The sequence below is a fragment of the Xiphias gladius genome, chromosome 18 (genome assembly GCF_016859285.1).
Source record: "Xiphias gladius isolate SHS-SW01 ecotype Sanya breed wild chromosome 18, ASM1685928v1, whole genome shotgun sequence".
Lineage (NCBI taxonomy): Eukaryota > Metazoa > Chordata > Actinopteri > Istiophoriformes > Xiphiidae > Xiphias > Xiphias gladius.
In genome coordinates, this window is record NC_053417.1 from 12,049,976 (window position 1) to 12,063,387 (window position 13,412).

General features: G+C 38.2%; 1 protein-coding gene across 5 annotated transcripts; it reads right to left on the reverse strand.

Annotated features, from left to right (window-relative positions):
• Window positions 1-105: 105 nt before the first annotated feature.
• On the reverse strand, window positions 106-5,022 carry ttll9 (tubulin tyrosine ligase-like family, member 9). 5 transcript variants are annotated; one of them, XM_040153165.1, is made up of 14 exons: window positions 4,407-4,557; window positions 3,901-3,947; window positions 3,729-3,821; window positions 3,531-3,642; window positions 3,219-3,404; window positions 3,008-3,076; window positions 2,775-2,865; window positions 2,557-2,597; window positions 2,385-2,472; window positions 2,040-2,098; window positions 1,711-1,907; window positions 1,137-1,250; window positions 707-831; window positions 106-498 (listed from the first exon to the last, which is right to left on the reverse strand). In XM_040153165.1, exons 1-14 carry the CDS (start codon window positions 4,533-4,535, stop codon window positions 428-430), a joined length of 1,422 nt encoding a protein of 473 aa, XP_040009099.1. In that variant the 5' UTR covers window positions 4,536-4,557; the 3' UTR covers window positions 106-427. The 5 variants fall into 5 exon arrangements, with proteins under 5 accessions (XP_040009099.1, XP_040009098.1, XP_040009101.1 ...); XM_040153164.1 differs by having other exon boundaries at window positions 4,380-4,557; XM_040153167.1 differs by lacking the exons at window positions 3,901-3,947; window positions 4,407-4,557 and adding an exon at window positions 5,001-5,022.
• Window positions 5,023-13,412: the final 8,390 nt, after the last annotated feature.

Here is a 13,412-nt window from a genome sequence, read left to right on the forward strand (position 1 = left end):
TTTGCACACAAGGGGCATTATCTGTTGGCCATTCTTAAGAGCACCAAAATAAATTTTACACAATCCACAACTGTCTTTATTACCGACATACTGCTAAAATCCCAAACATAACCACACTCTGCTCATGGTCATTAAATCATGCTATTTACTGCATTCACTAGCAGAACATTTTTATACCAGTATACTTCTCTTCAAACCCTGCAATTTAAATCTTTATAAGGTTTGCAGTAGTTTTAAGAAAATGTCCTTTTCATTAGTTAGCATATTCAGATTTTAAACAAGGTTGGAATCTGAACAGATCATCACGGAACTAACTAAGTATTGCTTAGCATGTCTATGCCCAAACACACACACCTAGAACCCACCACGACAAGATAGTCTTGCATACCAACTACTATGGTATTAGGATGTAGACGTTATGATGTGATTACATCCTCTTCTGGCCTGGAAATGGTTTTAGTAGCCGGCAAAGCTGCTTCTCTCTGTCATTCACACACCCTGCAACAAAGAATGAGTGTATATTTGCAGTAATTAGTAATAATAGTAATGATAAGGGCTTATCCATATATCCACGTGATCCAATACCATTGTCTTCATTGCATGTATAACTTCAGCATGTTTATTAGAGCCTTTACTTGCACTTTTTGGGGCAAATGGGGGCTCTTGTTGCCTCAACAAGTTTGCATTAGCAGCACAGTTCAGTTACCTAAGTGTGTGTTGGCAGTTAAACATGAACTGCCAAATGTTTCCAGGTTTACGTCTTCTCTATAGACAGGCCCATCATTCCACATGAGATCATAGCCACCCACCCTTTTTTCCTTGCCCGTCAGCCTAATAAGAAAAAACAGAAAGAGAAAAAGGAACTCATCTTTTTGCCTGTTGTAAAGGATTCACCTTGTGATCCGTGGAAAATTGTTGCTCATACAGTCTGTTCCTTTTTTTTCAAAGGTGTATCTTTCCACCCATGTTCTCAACTTTCAAATGTGCTAAAATATGCTCAAAAGATTATACTTCCAAATTTTGATAGATTAATGAATATCAATAAAAAATGTGATGTCTATAGTGTATAGAGAGACAGAAAGACCTAGTTCCTTGCTGAATATAAGTTGAACACATGATGAGAAAGAGGCCTTCACCTTGCCTCCATATCAACAACATTCAAAGTGTCTCCCAGCAGTCTGCACTTCATCTCGTAATCCTCTTGACTACTAGGCGTGTGTGACGGAGAGGCATTCACCTCAATTAACCACCTGCAACAAGATGGAGGGTGATGACATTCACCAAACATTTACATAGGCTTTTGATTAGGCCAATCGATGAGAAGTAGCAAACAGTTAAATAAAGATCGTTAAGTAAACATATGCAAGTGAATGAATGGTACTGGGGAGAGACACTGTTATTAGTGTGTGTGTGTTATTATTTACAGCAGGATTGCACACCTGTCAGCATTTTAGATATGCTGTGGAGAATTATGAGGTAATTCCTACACGGTTCTATCCAGGTGCCTAGCGCTGGCAGATTTACTGCTTTGTTTTGGAGTATCCACAGTGGCATAACAACTGTTTGCCATTTTTGCTTGTCTGTGCATGTGGGGTTTTTTTGTGCTTATTTGTGAGCATGCATGCCTTAGTGGTGCTTGTTTGCAAGTGAAAGTGTGTATCTGGTGATGCACTGTGATGACGTGCGCACACTATGTGTGTGAGCACTTACGGTTTGATGTTCTGATCCAGTAGAATGTCGTAACCATAGAGCTCAAAGCAGTGTTTGTCATTTATAATGACCTTTTGTACACTCAGTAGACTGCGGACAAAGATGTTATCCATCTGCTTAAACAGGGTTTCTACCATCTCTCTACCGTGTTTTGCAGTCAGGTATCTTCGAAGCTGCTGCATCTGCCATTTACATCCCTATTTAGAGATGGATAGAACAATGCAGCAAAAAGAAGAGGTAGAATTAGTCAAAGGGGAGAAATTTCAGAAAAACTGACAAAAGTATAACACAATCTATTACCTATTCTTTGGGGTTCTTGAATTACACACCTTTTCAGGATCATAGTCAGGTGCTGTTTTTTGAACAGCCACATTGGTGAGATGCATATCTGAAAAGAGGCACTAAGGAGAATTTGGGAACTTTAATGATGTAATCATGCCTCCCATAGGGATGTGGATGAAAGCGGCAAAATTGGGAACAACAGACTCAAAAATTGGGTCAAACGGCTATTTCAAACTGACTTTGCTAGAATATTTCATCCCACAAAGCATCAACTTGTTAAGGGAATTGTTGGTACTAAAAACTCAGACACTAACTATCACATAAGTGGAACGACTTTCAGATGAATGGTGACAAAATGTCATGACACCAAAAAAAGAAAAGAAAATGGATACACTTGTCATCAATACTGCTAAGGGAGAAGCGGGTGCTTGAGAAGCGGGCAAAGCCATCTCGATACAGCCAGGCCTTCAAGGGAACATACTGAAACACACATAAACACGCACTGATTAAAGCAAAATGTACATCTTGGATTAAATATTGTGCTATACAAGGTTCAGTACGTACTGATGTGACCAGCACATAGACCCTCAGATCAAATTTCCTGCCTGTGGAGACAACAAACATAAAAAGAGCTGAAGCAAGAATAGTAAATCTTCTATTTGGTCATGAATTCTCCTTTTCCCAATTTGTCCTTTTTTAGTCTTGTAAAATTATTTTTTAGAACATTTGATGATTGTCCAAAACCGATTTACAGTAAAATGTATTTTCATTCATTTTATTACCATTAATTAGGTAGGGATTCTCAATGTAGCGTTGTGCCACATAGCTTTCCACTTGAGCTGCATCCCTATGTTCCTCTGAGCGGGTGCCATCCTGTGCGAGAACAGTATTATCAATCTGAATAGGTGTGTGTGTGTGTGTGTGTGTGTGTGTGTGTGTGTGTGTGTAATGTAGTATGCCTGTTTTGAGTCATTTCATTTACACCCAAATCCTTCGTGAAATCAGAACACATTACCTTCTTCCAATCCATGATGTCTTTCAGTTTCCTGAACAGGAAAATGCCCTTCCCTTGGGATTTTGCTACCTAAAACATACCAGTTAATTCTCATGGCTTAAATTCAATTTTGTACTTAATCTTAGTAACTCGGATACCTGAGATCATCTAAATACTGAATGAAAGATCAATTTATATCACTGGATTACATCTGTAGTGCACTTTAGCTTACCGGCTTCATGATCCAGGTGGTGCCAGGGCTTCTTTTGAACTCCTCTACAAATAGATGATACTCGCTGGGAAGTGCAAATGTGCAGGGGAAAAAATCACATTTCGACGCCTCAATGTGACCAATATCCCTTTCAAGGTTTTTCCTGTATCTTTTGAGGTTTTTCACCATGAGGTTTTTGCGAGTCAGCTGTAACATAAAATAAAGAAACACAGAAAAAATACTAGATGACTTTTGTTTTTAATGACATATGCTTATTACTGCTAAAATCTCCAATTTACAGTATCATAGCATGCTAGACTGATGCTACCTCACCTCATAATGGTTGCGAAAGTGGTTTATCCTTACATGTTCCTCCATGTACGTATGATCGAAATTCTCCCTGACCCAGCCAACATCACACCAGTTGAAATCCCACTCTCCATCACTGTGGGAAATAGAATAGCTTTCATACACAAGCCAGTAAATTCAACTAAGATGCTGGTGTGATGACAAAAAGACAGTCCTACTCACTCTTTGGCTTCAACCCAGCCTGGTCTTTGGCGCAGGACATCCTGTATGGTGTTGAGTAGGCCACATTTGTAACGCACACAGCTTCTTCCCTCCCTGAGCAGACATTGCACCATAGTCAATGTTACCAGTACTTGTGAATAACTGTTTACAGCCAACTTAAAAAAACACCCACCGTTCCTCATTTTTGCCACAGTCACATGAACCTTTGTATCCAGATGTCTGCAAGGGCGAAGAAAGCAAACCAAGACCTAAATCCCAGTGACCTGATGTACAAAGTAAAACTTTTTGCACTTTACAACTGAAAACTACGCAGTAGTTGGCAACTCCTCTGGCTTCTTTATTACTAGCTAAGTTTACAACCTAACTCTAACCTAGCCTCAGTTTGTGCCTCTCATGTATGAATTTACCTTTACATTCAAACTGGGGATAAACCCTAACCCTACGACCTACTTATTTGCTAATTCTTCCAACCAGCTACTGGGGAGAGTTTAATGAAACCACGAACAGAGGTCTTCTTTTTCATTACCTTACATGTACTCATAAAGTAGAACTTGGCTAGCACGAGCTAAGCTAAGCTATATCACATCCACATCTATTATCACATCAACACGATGCCGACAAGACAACAAAAAAAGTACGCTTTCTCTTTACCTTATACTTTGACATGGGTGCACACACCTTGAACTGGTAGCAAATTATGGTGGTCACTGCAGCAATATTAAAAAATATGAGTGGGTAAATGCCGTTGTCAACAGTCTGCTGGTTCAGACGGAACCTGCGATGCTTCGTGGTGGTTTGACAACACATAGCCGCTGCTATGGTAACCGCAGTACCGACTGACGGGGGAAGATTGTCCCCGTGTTTTTCCCGTAGCAGTTAGAAACCTTTACCACGGGTGTGGCCGCACCTAACTAAACGTAACGCGGTCTCAGAAAAGACTCCCGCAATACCGGCCTACTTTCGCGAGGTTATTGTCGTTTTTTAAGTTTTTGTTTAAACTGATTTAGAGAGAAGTTGATCGTGTCTGGTCATTTTGGAGGATGTAGTTTTTGGTCCTGTTGAACTCTATTGCATTACACAGAGAGCTCCTTCTGTTATTTGGCCTACCCTCATTGATATTAATTGGGTGGACAAAATAATGAGGATAACGGAGAAAGCTACAAAGGAATTACAGGGAAATTACATCATTTTAAATATATAAAATATATACGTTTATTATTAGGCTAAAAATGGATCGCAAAAATATAAATATATCAGTTTTTAAAAAATTACCCTTCCTGCAAGTCCATTTCGGGCTCAGCTTTTCTTTTTCTTTGCTGTTTTGCTCACGTCCATCACTGACCCTCAACTATTCGATCAAATCACCACTAGGTGGCGCCAAAACTTTGAGTAGAATGATGCCTCTGCTCGCAGCAAATGTTTATTCATTCCCTTTATTGGGAATACATTTTTCTTTCAGCATTAAGTATTCCCTGCAAGTAACCTGTCAAATTATTTTCCTGTATGTAGACCTATAATCTTTAATAACATATCTGTCAGTAGATATATGTACGGAAGCTAAATTCAGTAGGCTTGAGGTAGGCCAAAAATAGGTTTCACTTTTAAACGTAAAGATAAGGTTGATTTACAACTTAATCACTTCTGGGAATTTTTTATTCCTCCATCTAATAGACAGTGTGATATACTGACATAAGCAAATTATCCAAATTATGGTAAAATAATAATAATTTTTTTTTTTTTGCATTATTATTTCAAATGTCAAATGTGACCCACTGATAAAATCATGCACACTATTAGCATATTTCTGAAAACAACAACGTTAACGGATTGATGTTGGTAGCTTTTCTGTACGATTTTAAGGCGAGACACTAGCCTACAGGCAAAAACATCATTTTTTTTCACTCACTGGTCAATTTTGACATTTTGGACTATTTTGCTTCGATAACATGTCTTCTTTCAGACTAGTGAAAAGAAAACGTCGAAAAATACACATTTCATCTTATTACACTTTGTCTATGTACGTCTGTGGATTTCAATTACAATACATATCTTTCTCAAAATGAGTTTTTTCTCATACCAGAAATCTCCACTTCAGTAGCACTTACATACACAAAACTTTACAGTTTCATTCCTGTCTGTGTTATGAAGGATTTTATAGACAGATGTGTTCATATATCATTCATAGCCTGATTTATATAACATTTAATTCCTAAATGACAAAAATGTATATATTTAATTTTTATGGCTGTTAACAGTATTTTCTGATTTATGGAGTGATAAAAGGAGATATCCGAATTCCCTGTGTAAAAAACTTTGGCTCTGACATGAAAACAAATTGAAACAGGGATCTTGAACCTGGCTTTATGCAATGCTGAGATTTCTGTTCGAATTTATGTTGTAATTTATGCAAATTGGCACATATTTAACCAGATTGGCACTCAGTAAAGCACATAATGTTAAGGAAAGTTCTATAAAAATTTCTGGATCCACACCGAAATTTAAGGGGTTCTTCTCTGGCCCATGCCCCATCCCTCCACCAAGTTTGGTGCAAATCGGTTCTGTACTTTTTGCGAAATCTTGCTGACAAATAAACAAACGAACAAACCAGAAAATGCGCTCAGTAGAGCGCAGATTTCCGCCAAAGCCAATATCAAACAACATACACCAGACTTCAGAGGAAAAATATCAAATTCTGTCCCAAAACTGAATGGATTCGTCCCTGTTGACAATCAATCAAAAACAAACACACAAACCAACAGACACGGGTGATTACATAACCTCCTTGGCAGACAAATACAATTTCAGAAAACTTGTAATACAAAAAATAAGTGTCTTAATGTGAGTATTCAACTGGGGAAGTTTTATGGTGATATTTATAAGATAAAATTGTTTGCCTATTCACCTGTAGTGTCTTGCTTTAATGACAAAACATGCCCGCGGGACAAATGGCCCAGTGATTGCACACAGTGATTTACCATGACAAGAAGATTATGAAAGAAAATAGTCTGCAGTGGAGAGAGCTGGATCATACTTCAAATCAAGTCAAGTCAAGTAGAACTTTATTTGTCCCCAGAGGGGCAATTGGCTGTGCAGCAGTAATAATACGATGTCAAAAAACACAGAAGGCAAATCAATACCAAATGATAAAAGGTAAATAAATTGATAAACATAAAGAACATAAGTACTCTATATTTAAGAAATACTATAATTAAAAGTAATGTTTACCAAGCCTGACTGACTGAGTGATCAAGCCGATATTAGATTTTTCTATGGGAGTGTGGTGAAATGGGGTTAAGGGTATAAAGGAGGGTTTGTTTCTGTGTTTGTATCTGTTAGTTTTGGTTAGTGGGTATTTGCAGCGGGAACCCAAAGGCAAGGTCTGAAACTCCAGGTGCCGTGGATGGGTGCTATCAGACAGAATGGCTTACTTTAAAAACTGTTTTTTTATACAACTTAGACAGACTTTTGTGTTGAGTACCTGTGATTCTGCTACACGCCTTGATTAGTTTTGTTTTCGTTTGCATACCAACAGATAAAAGAAAACGTTCACAGCGTTGGAGTCATGACAACGAAAATAAATGCACATATCCCTGGTTTTTGTCACATTTAATTCCAAAAATGCTTCTTGATACCATCCTGAAAAATCTATGTAAGGACCATGGGACATTTCCCTCTCCTTCAGTAGGCTCACTGTATTCATATCATCTGCAAACCACACAATGTGACGGTTTCCAACGGCATTCGTTACTGTATAGGATATACAGGAGAAGAGACACAACACAGCCCTGGTGAAAGCTGGTTGATGTTGAAGTTAGTACAAAGAAATGTCCATTCACTGTCACTCTCTGAGCTCTCTTGGTGAGGAATTCCAAGATCGAACCAACAGTGTAAGTCTCCAATCCAAAACGCACCAGCAGGTGAGTCTGTATGGTGTTAAAAGCTAATAAGAAGTCCACAAACAACAGTCTGGCATGGATGTTACTACCATCTAAGCGCTTATAAATGAACCCCCTGCTGGTTTGATATCCAAACGTTCTGTCCACAATTTCCTTTTTTCATCAACTTTTCAAAAGACTTCATAACTAGTGAGGTCAGTGCTACTGGCCTGTAGTCATTCATAGTCTTAGGATCGCTATTGTTTGCAATGTGAACTATTGTAGATTGTTTTCATAGTTGGGGAACCTTTGCTGACAGAATGACATTAAAAATAATAATTAAAAACAGTGCCTATTTGATCAGCACAGCAGTACAGCACATGTCTACCAGTGTTATTGGGGCCATGGCAACACTGCGTACAGAAAGAGAGGAGACAGACTCACTAGAGTTCAGTAGGTTGTGTTTTAAAACAGGAGTTTTGTTGCTAAAATCATGCACAATAAATCTCGAATAAAACATGTTAAACTCCTTCTAAAGCCTAACCTTTGGTCCATTGCTATCAAGTTTAAGATGGATCCTATATGGCTCACTGACAAAACACAGACCCTGCATTTTCACCTCCTAACAAATCAGCTAATAGTTAATGGATTGTATCTAACCTGTATAGGTTTCAGTGTGCATTACTTTCCTAAAAGAAATTAGCTGGTACATATCTTAAACAATTAAGGTTGTTATGATAAAACCATGATGGACTGTGGTACAGGGAATGGGATACGTGGTATTCCCTATTTCTGATAGATATAGCATTACACAACAGCTCAATCTTCATCTAATTCATAAAAACATTTGCATTTATTTTTTTAAACTCCCTCCTGTCAGCACTGTAAACGGACCACTCACCTGAGTCAGAGTCCTGTGAAAGGCTACATAAATAGATCTCCTACGCCGCTCGCTGTGCCTTTTTCTTTCTCAGCCACCCACCACTAATCAAACAATCAACTATTCTTTAGACTCTGACATAAATAACCATAACGGGCTAGATGGATATATGATTTGGACAGCTACCAAAATGTTTACAGTAGTAGAGAACATAGTCCGGGCCTCTCAGCGGTGTGTAATAAGATCACTCAGTTGAGCCAAAACCCAGTTTCGAAACCTCCTACCACGCAGAATATCTCTACAGTTGAGTGCTTTATTTGTATGTCATTTCATGGGAATTACAGCTATAACTTGTAATGTAACTTAATGTGTAGTTAGAAAAACTGATTTTCTTCTAAGTGATTCCATAAAGGTGTTATTTTAAACAAGAGCGGATACAAAGAACAGACAAGAAAATCCAGTGTGGCAGTGTTTATATCATATTACATATGCAAAACACCTGGCTATTAGATGGCATCAGTTTTCTTTCATCTGCTTGGGCAAGCTTCAGACAAGAAAACTTTCTTTTTTGCTGCGGAGTAGATGTACATATAAAACGGATCAAATTTGAGCTCGGAGATGCAAAGGAACCTAACACCCAACCACAAATGCCCTTATATTCAAACACAATGTAGTCAAATTATTGCATTATTCCTACATAAGTTGCTGTGTCTTCCAAAATCGAAGTTAGCCCTTTGCCAGGAGTTCCATTTCCATTACCATTGGAATGGAAATGGAAATTATTTTTGAGGATCAACCCGTGGGTTTGTGTCATCCAAACATATAGCCCATATTTCCTGTTGATCTTAAGTTGAATTACAACTTAATTCTCCAATTTAGATTTCCATCTTGATTATAGTTTTTTTATTTGAAAGACCCCCTTTGACTGTCTTAAATTGACTATAGATTTTACCACGGTGTGGGTTTCGCATATATCTCGTAGTACCACTTGCTGTGAAGCATCCCGCAGGTCATACAATTTCCAGTGCCTGATAGTCATCAGTCCTGGCAAACTGTATTCCCCTCAACAGCAACCACAAAGCAAGGAAATCTGTGGGATCCAGGTGCATCAGCTGTTACCTATAAGGGAGGCATCTTGCTGACCTTATTTTTATAATACTCACGTTGGAATTATTCTTTCTGGAGAGCCTTAGTACCCTCTTCCAGCCTTTCACCACATGCAGAGGAAAAACATCTAGTATGTTACTGATTCAGGCCAAGCAAGCAAAGACAAGAAAGCATAAAGCTTTGAAGCATGACAAGTTAAAATAGGCAATGGGACTCAGGCAATATGTGCGGTCTGTGCTCTGAAATGTGCCAGGAAGTGACATAGTTTGAGGTCGAATTTGCTATTGTGACGTGACACACTTTCTCTGTTCTGTATATCATCACTCTATGTACGTAACTACAAAGAATATTACACCAATGCTGCCAGGATTTAGAGTATAAATGTAACTGATGAACAGCCAGGAAATGATTGTCTTCATGGCAGGCTTCTATAAGTGTCTGTGTGCAAAGGTTTATTGCTGTATCTAATTAGAATGGTTCTACTGATATATAGAGTAATGAAGAGCCGGTAGTGTGGCTTTTGTCTATACTGAAAAAAAAATTCTCTGTTATCAGTGGCTCTACATCACAGTAGAAATCCACACCCATTCTGGGTTCAATTTTCTTACCCTTATCAGATGTGCAGAACCATTTTTCATCACCAGTCCTCACATTCATTTCAACACGACTTACATATCTGCAGCCTCTGAGATGTTAATGCTGTCTATTTAGTGTTTCTCCACTCCCTGCCTCAGTAGCTCCAAAGCACTCCAGGGTAATGAGTCTGCAAATCCCAGGCTTTGCAAACCCAATATGTTTTCTAGCAAAACACAAGAGGAGGCCAACAAAAACACGACAAAGTGGCAGCTGGAATCCTCTTGAAATGTATTACATTCCCATATGCCTACCAGTTAAGCCTAGAATGCTTTACAATGAGTTTCCCTCTGCTGAATAGATCAAGGGGCAGCTGTAAACAACATTTCATCAGCAGATCTGGCAGGCAGAAGATGAACATACAACACAAATGTTATACTTTGAAACCAAACTAGGATTTTGTAGAATTATCACAGCGATCTAAGAATTATTTCCTGATCGACATTTCCTGTTGGGAATACTTGGTAGATCCAAGATGGATTTTTACAACGACAATTATACTGAACAGGGGGTAAATAATTTAAGTACTGAAATGTGTTGCATTATGCAATGAAAATTATTGTAAGTGAGAGAGATCTAATCAAATGAGGCCTACTATTAGGTTTCATACCCTCACTCCATTTTAATTACCTTGATGAGCTATGACAAACCAAGGTATCCAAGCAAATGTTACTGTGCATTTATAGTTCTAACCACATTTAAGTGTAAATAACCATCCATGATCATATGAACTCACAGACCAGGTTGTCTGAAGGTCTTCACAGAAAAACCCAAAACGATACCTTGAAAACATGGATGCATCATGTGACTGCTAAAACCACATGCAGTCTACTTTCTGATAGCATAACTCTGGTTTGGAGAAAAAAGAACAGAATATGGTCTTCATTTATCTGGAATTCTCTGTTTCCCATCTCGGGAATTGTGCCAGAGAAGTGGGGTCCAACATAGAACCCAAGCCCAAGGGAATTTGGGAAGGAACCAGAGGGCAGTCATGAGTCAGACAGATTTAGGTTTACTGGATGCCTTTGTAGGAAAGCAAAAATCTAGCACACTTACTGTATGTAACCCAGGCAGGGAAAAGGTAAGTAGTATGGGAGACTTCGGATCATCATCCCAAAGCATCTAAATAAAAGTCCTAAGCTGAAGGTACATATTTGTTTCATGTAAGTGCATTTTCTTTTTCTAAGTTTAAATACTGTATGTTAGTTTCTCTGCACATGTGCGAGTGTCCATGCCTCATGCGCAGAGGGAGAGACTTAATCCTTCATTTCAAATACTTATGGTGAATTGCTGTTCAGTATAAATCTAGTGGTTCATCTTTGGACAGTTATTAACAGGTTTCCTCTGTGTTCCTCTATGTTTTTTTTATGGTATTCTGGTATTTGAGAGTAATGATCGCCCTAGGAGGCAACACGAAAGTGAAAGGAAGTTGGAGTTGGAGGCTCAGTGATTTGAGTTTGTTTTCATAACAGTGATCTGGGCAGAACTGTAGGTGCACCCTGATAAAATCTCCTGCTGGCTCTGTTTTTTCATTTTTCTCATGTGCACACAACTCCTGAAGGTGAGAGGGAAAATTCCTGAAGGTGATCCTATTTCACTTCCATGACTACTTCATGCAGTCCCACGCCCTACGGTGGTTTGATTGACAGACAGAATAGATTAATTAAACTCTGCTGAATGAAATTACATTGAATTTTTAGCAAGATTCAGTTTAATTTGACCAATAATCCGATCGTATCTGATCCTCTCAGTTTTCATGGCACTGTACTGTAAATACCCCTTGAGAATTTAACTTACAGTGGCTTCAGCGCGAGGAGCAGGGCAGGGCATGGTCCTCCTCGATGAAATCTGATTGGCATCAGCATTTTATACCTGGTTGCAGATCAGTCACTAACATCACTAGACACTTGTTTTGGTGATGCCCTGCCAGGCCAGAACTGCAGCCGTAATTTTTATGTAACTACAGTAGCTGAGAAAAGTAACATTAGTTTGCTAATATAACGTTACAACCCACATTTAGACTGAAGAGTAAATGTGGTGATATTGAATATAGTTCTTCATCAAAATGCTACTTAATAACTATAACTATCAATAAACTGGGAAGACTTTATATACAGTTCACAAAAATGACAAAATATACCTCAAATTGCAAAATACTAAAAACTATAGCTTTTTCTGCCACATTTATTTTGTGTCTGTTTATGGTACCTTTTGAAACCAAAATAGTATGGGCAGAAATATATCCGCAATAATGCACACAATTACTAAAACTACACATAATAACTAAAATAATTAGCTGTAATTGCTTACAATTAGTCTAACATGCAAAAATCAAAGCACTGACTTGAAACATATTTATGAAAACTCTGGCACTTGACATTGCTTACCCCAAAACAGATAAAGTTATGCTGCAGATGGATTCTAGAGGGGAAACAAAACTTGTTCGTGGCAGCAGCACTGTGTGTAGACGGCCCCAAGGTGAGGTTTTCCAAGGTGAGTTGGATTATGAACTTTAAAATGGTTACTCTCAAGCCCAAGAGGAATAATGGATTGGATTGGTCCTCTGGGCCTGGAAACAGTTACATGAATCATGCGAGTTTCTAAAAAAAGGAAGGCGATCAAACTACATGACTAAAGAAAAAACTATTACAGCTTCATTTTAATTTCACAAAGATTCTTTCATTTCCGATAGGATTCCAGACAGTATCAATGATTTATTCTATCACTGCAGCTCAGAATAATATGAGGAGACTCTGTGAGGATAATTGGAAATAAAAACTAAACCCTCTGATGTCTTTTATTAGAAAATTATCCACACACTGTTAAATATTTTCCATAATTATAAACGAACATGCCAGTCAGATTGACCTCGTCAGACATTTTTGTTCTTTTCTCTCTTCTCCTCTCTTGCTTCTTGCTTTGGCATCAGAAACATTCTGACATTACTTTAACATCTACTTTTAACACTTTAATAGTTTGTTCGTCACCAGACAAAAGACCAGAAATACTGACTCATTGAGAAACTTAATAATAATAATTCCTGTACTTATTTACAGTATATCATTAGCCTGACTCTAATAATTGGACATTTTTTTCTAGCGTGTCTCTTCTATTCTAGTTATGTGGTCATATTGTTTACATTTCACTTGGCTGACTGTCACTTTTGGCTGTCACTTCAACTGAATTTAT

Excerpts from the sequence above, each read along its gene's own strand:
- ttll9 (XM_040153164.1), bottom strand. The coding sequence starts at position 4,535 with ATGTGTTGTCAAACCACCACGAAGCATCGCAGGTTCCGTCTGAACCAG. Across the intron at positions 3,643-3,728 it reads GGCTGGGTTGAAGCCAAAGA|TGATGGAGAGTGGGATTTCA; the intron begins GTGAGTAGGACT and ends TATTTCCCACAG. Across the intron at positions 2,473-2,556 it reads TCTATGTGCTGGTCACATCA|TATGTTCCCTTGAAGGCCTG; the intron begins GTACGTACTGAA and ends TGTGTGTTTCAG.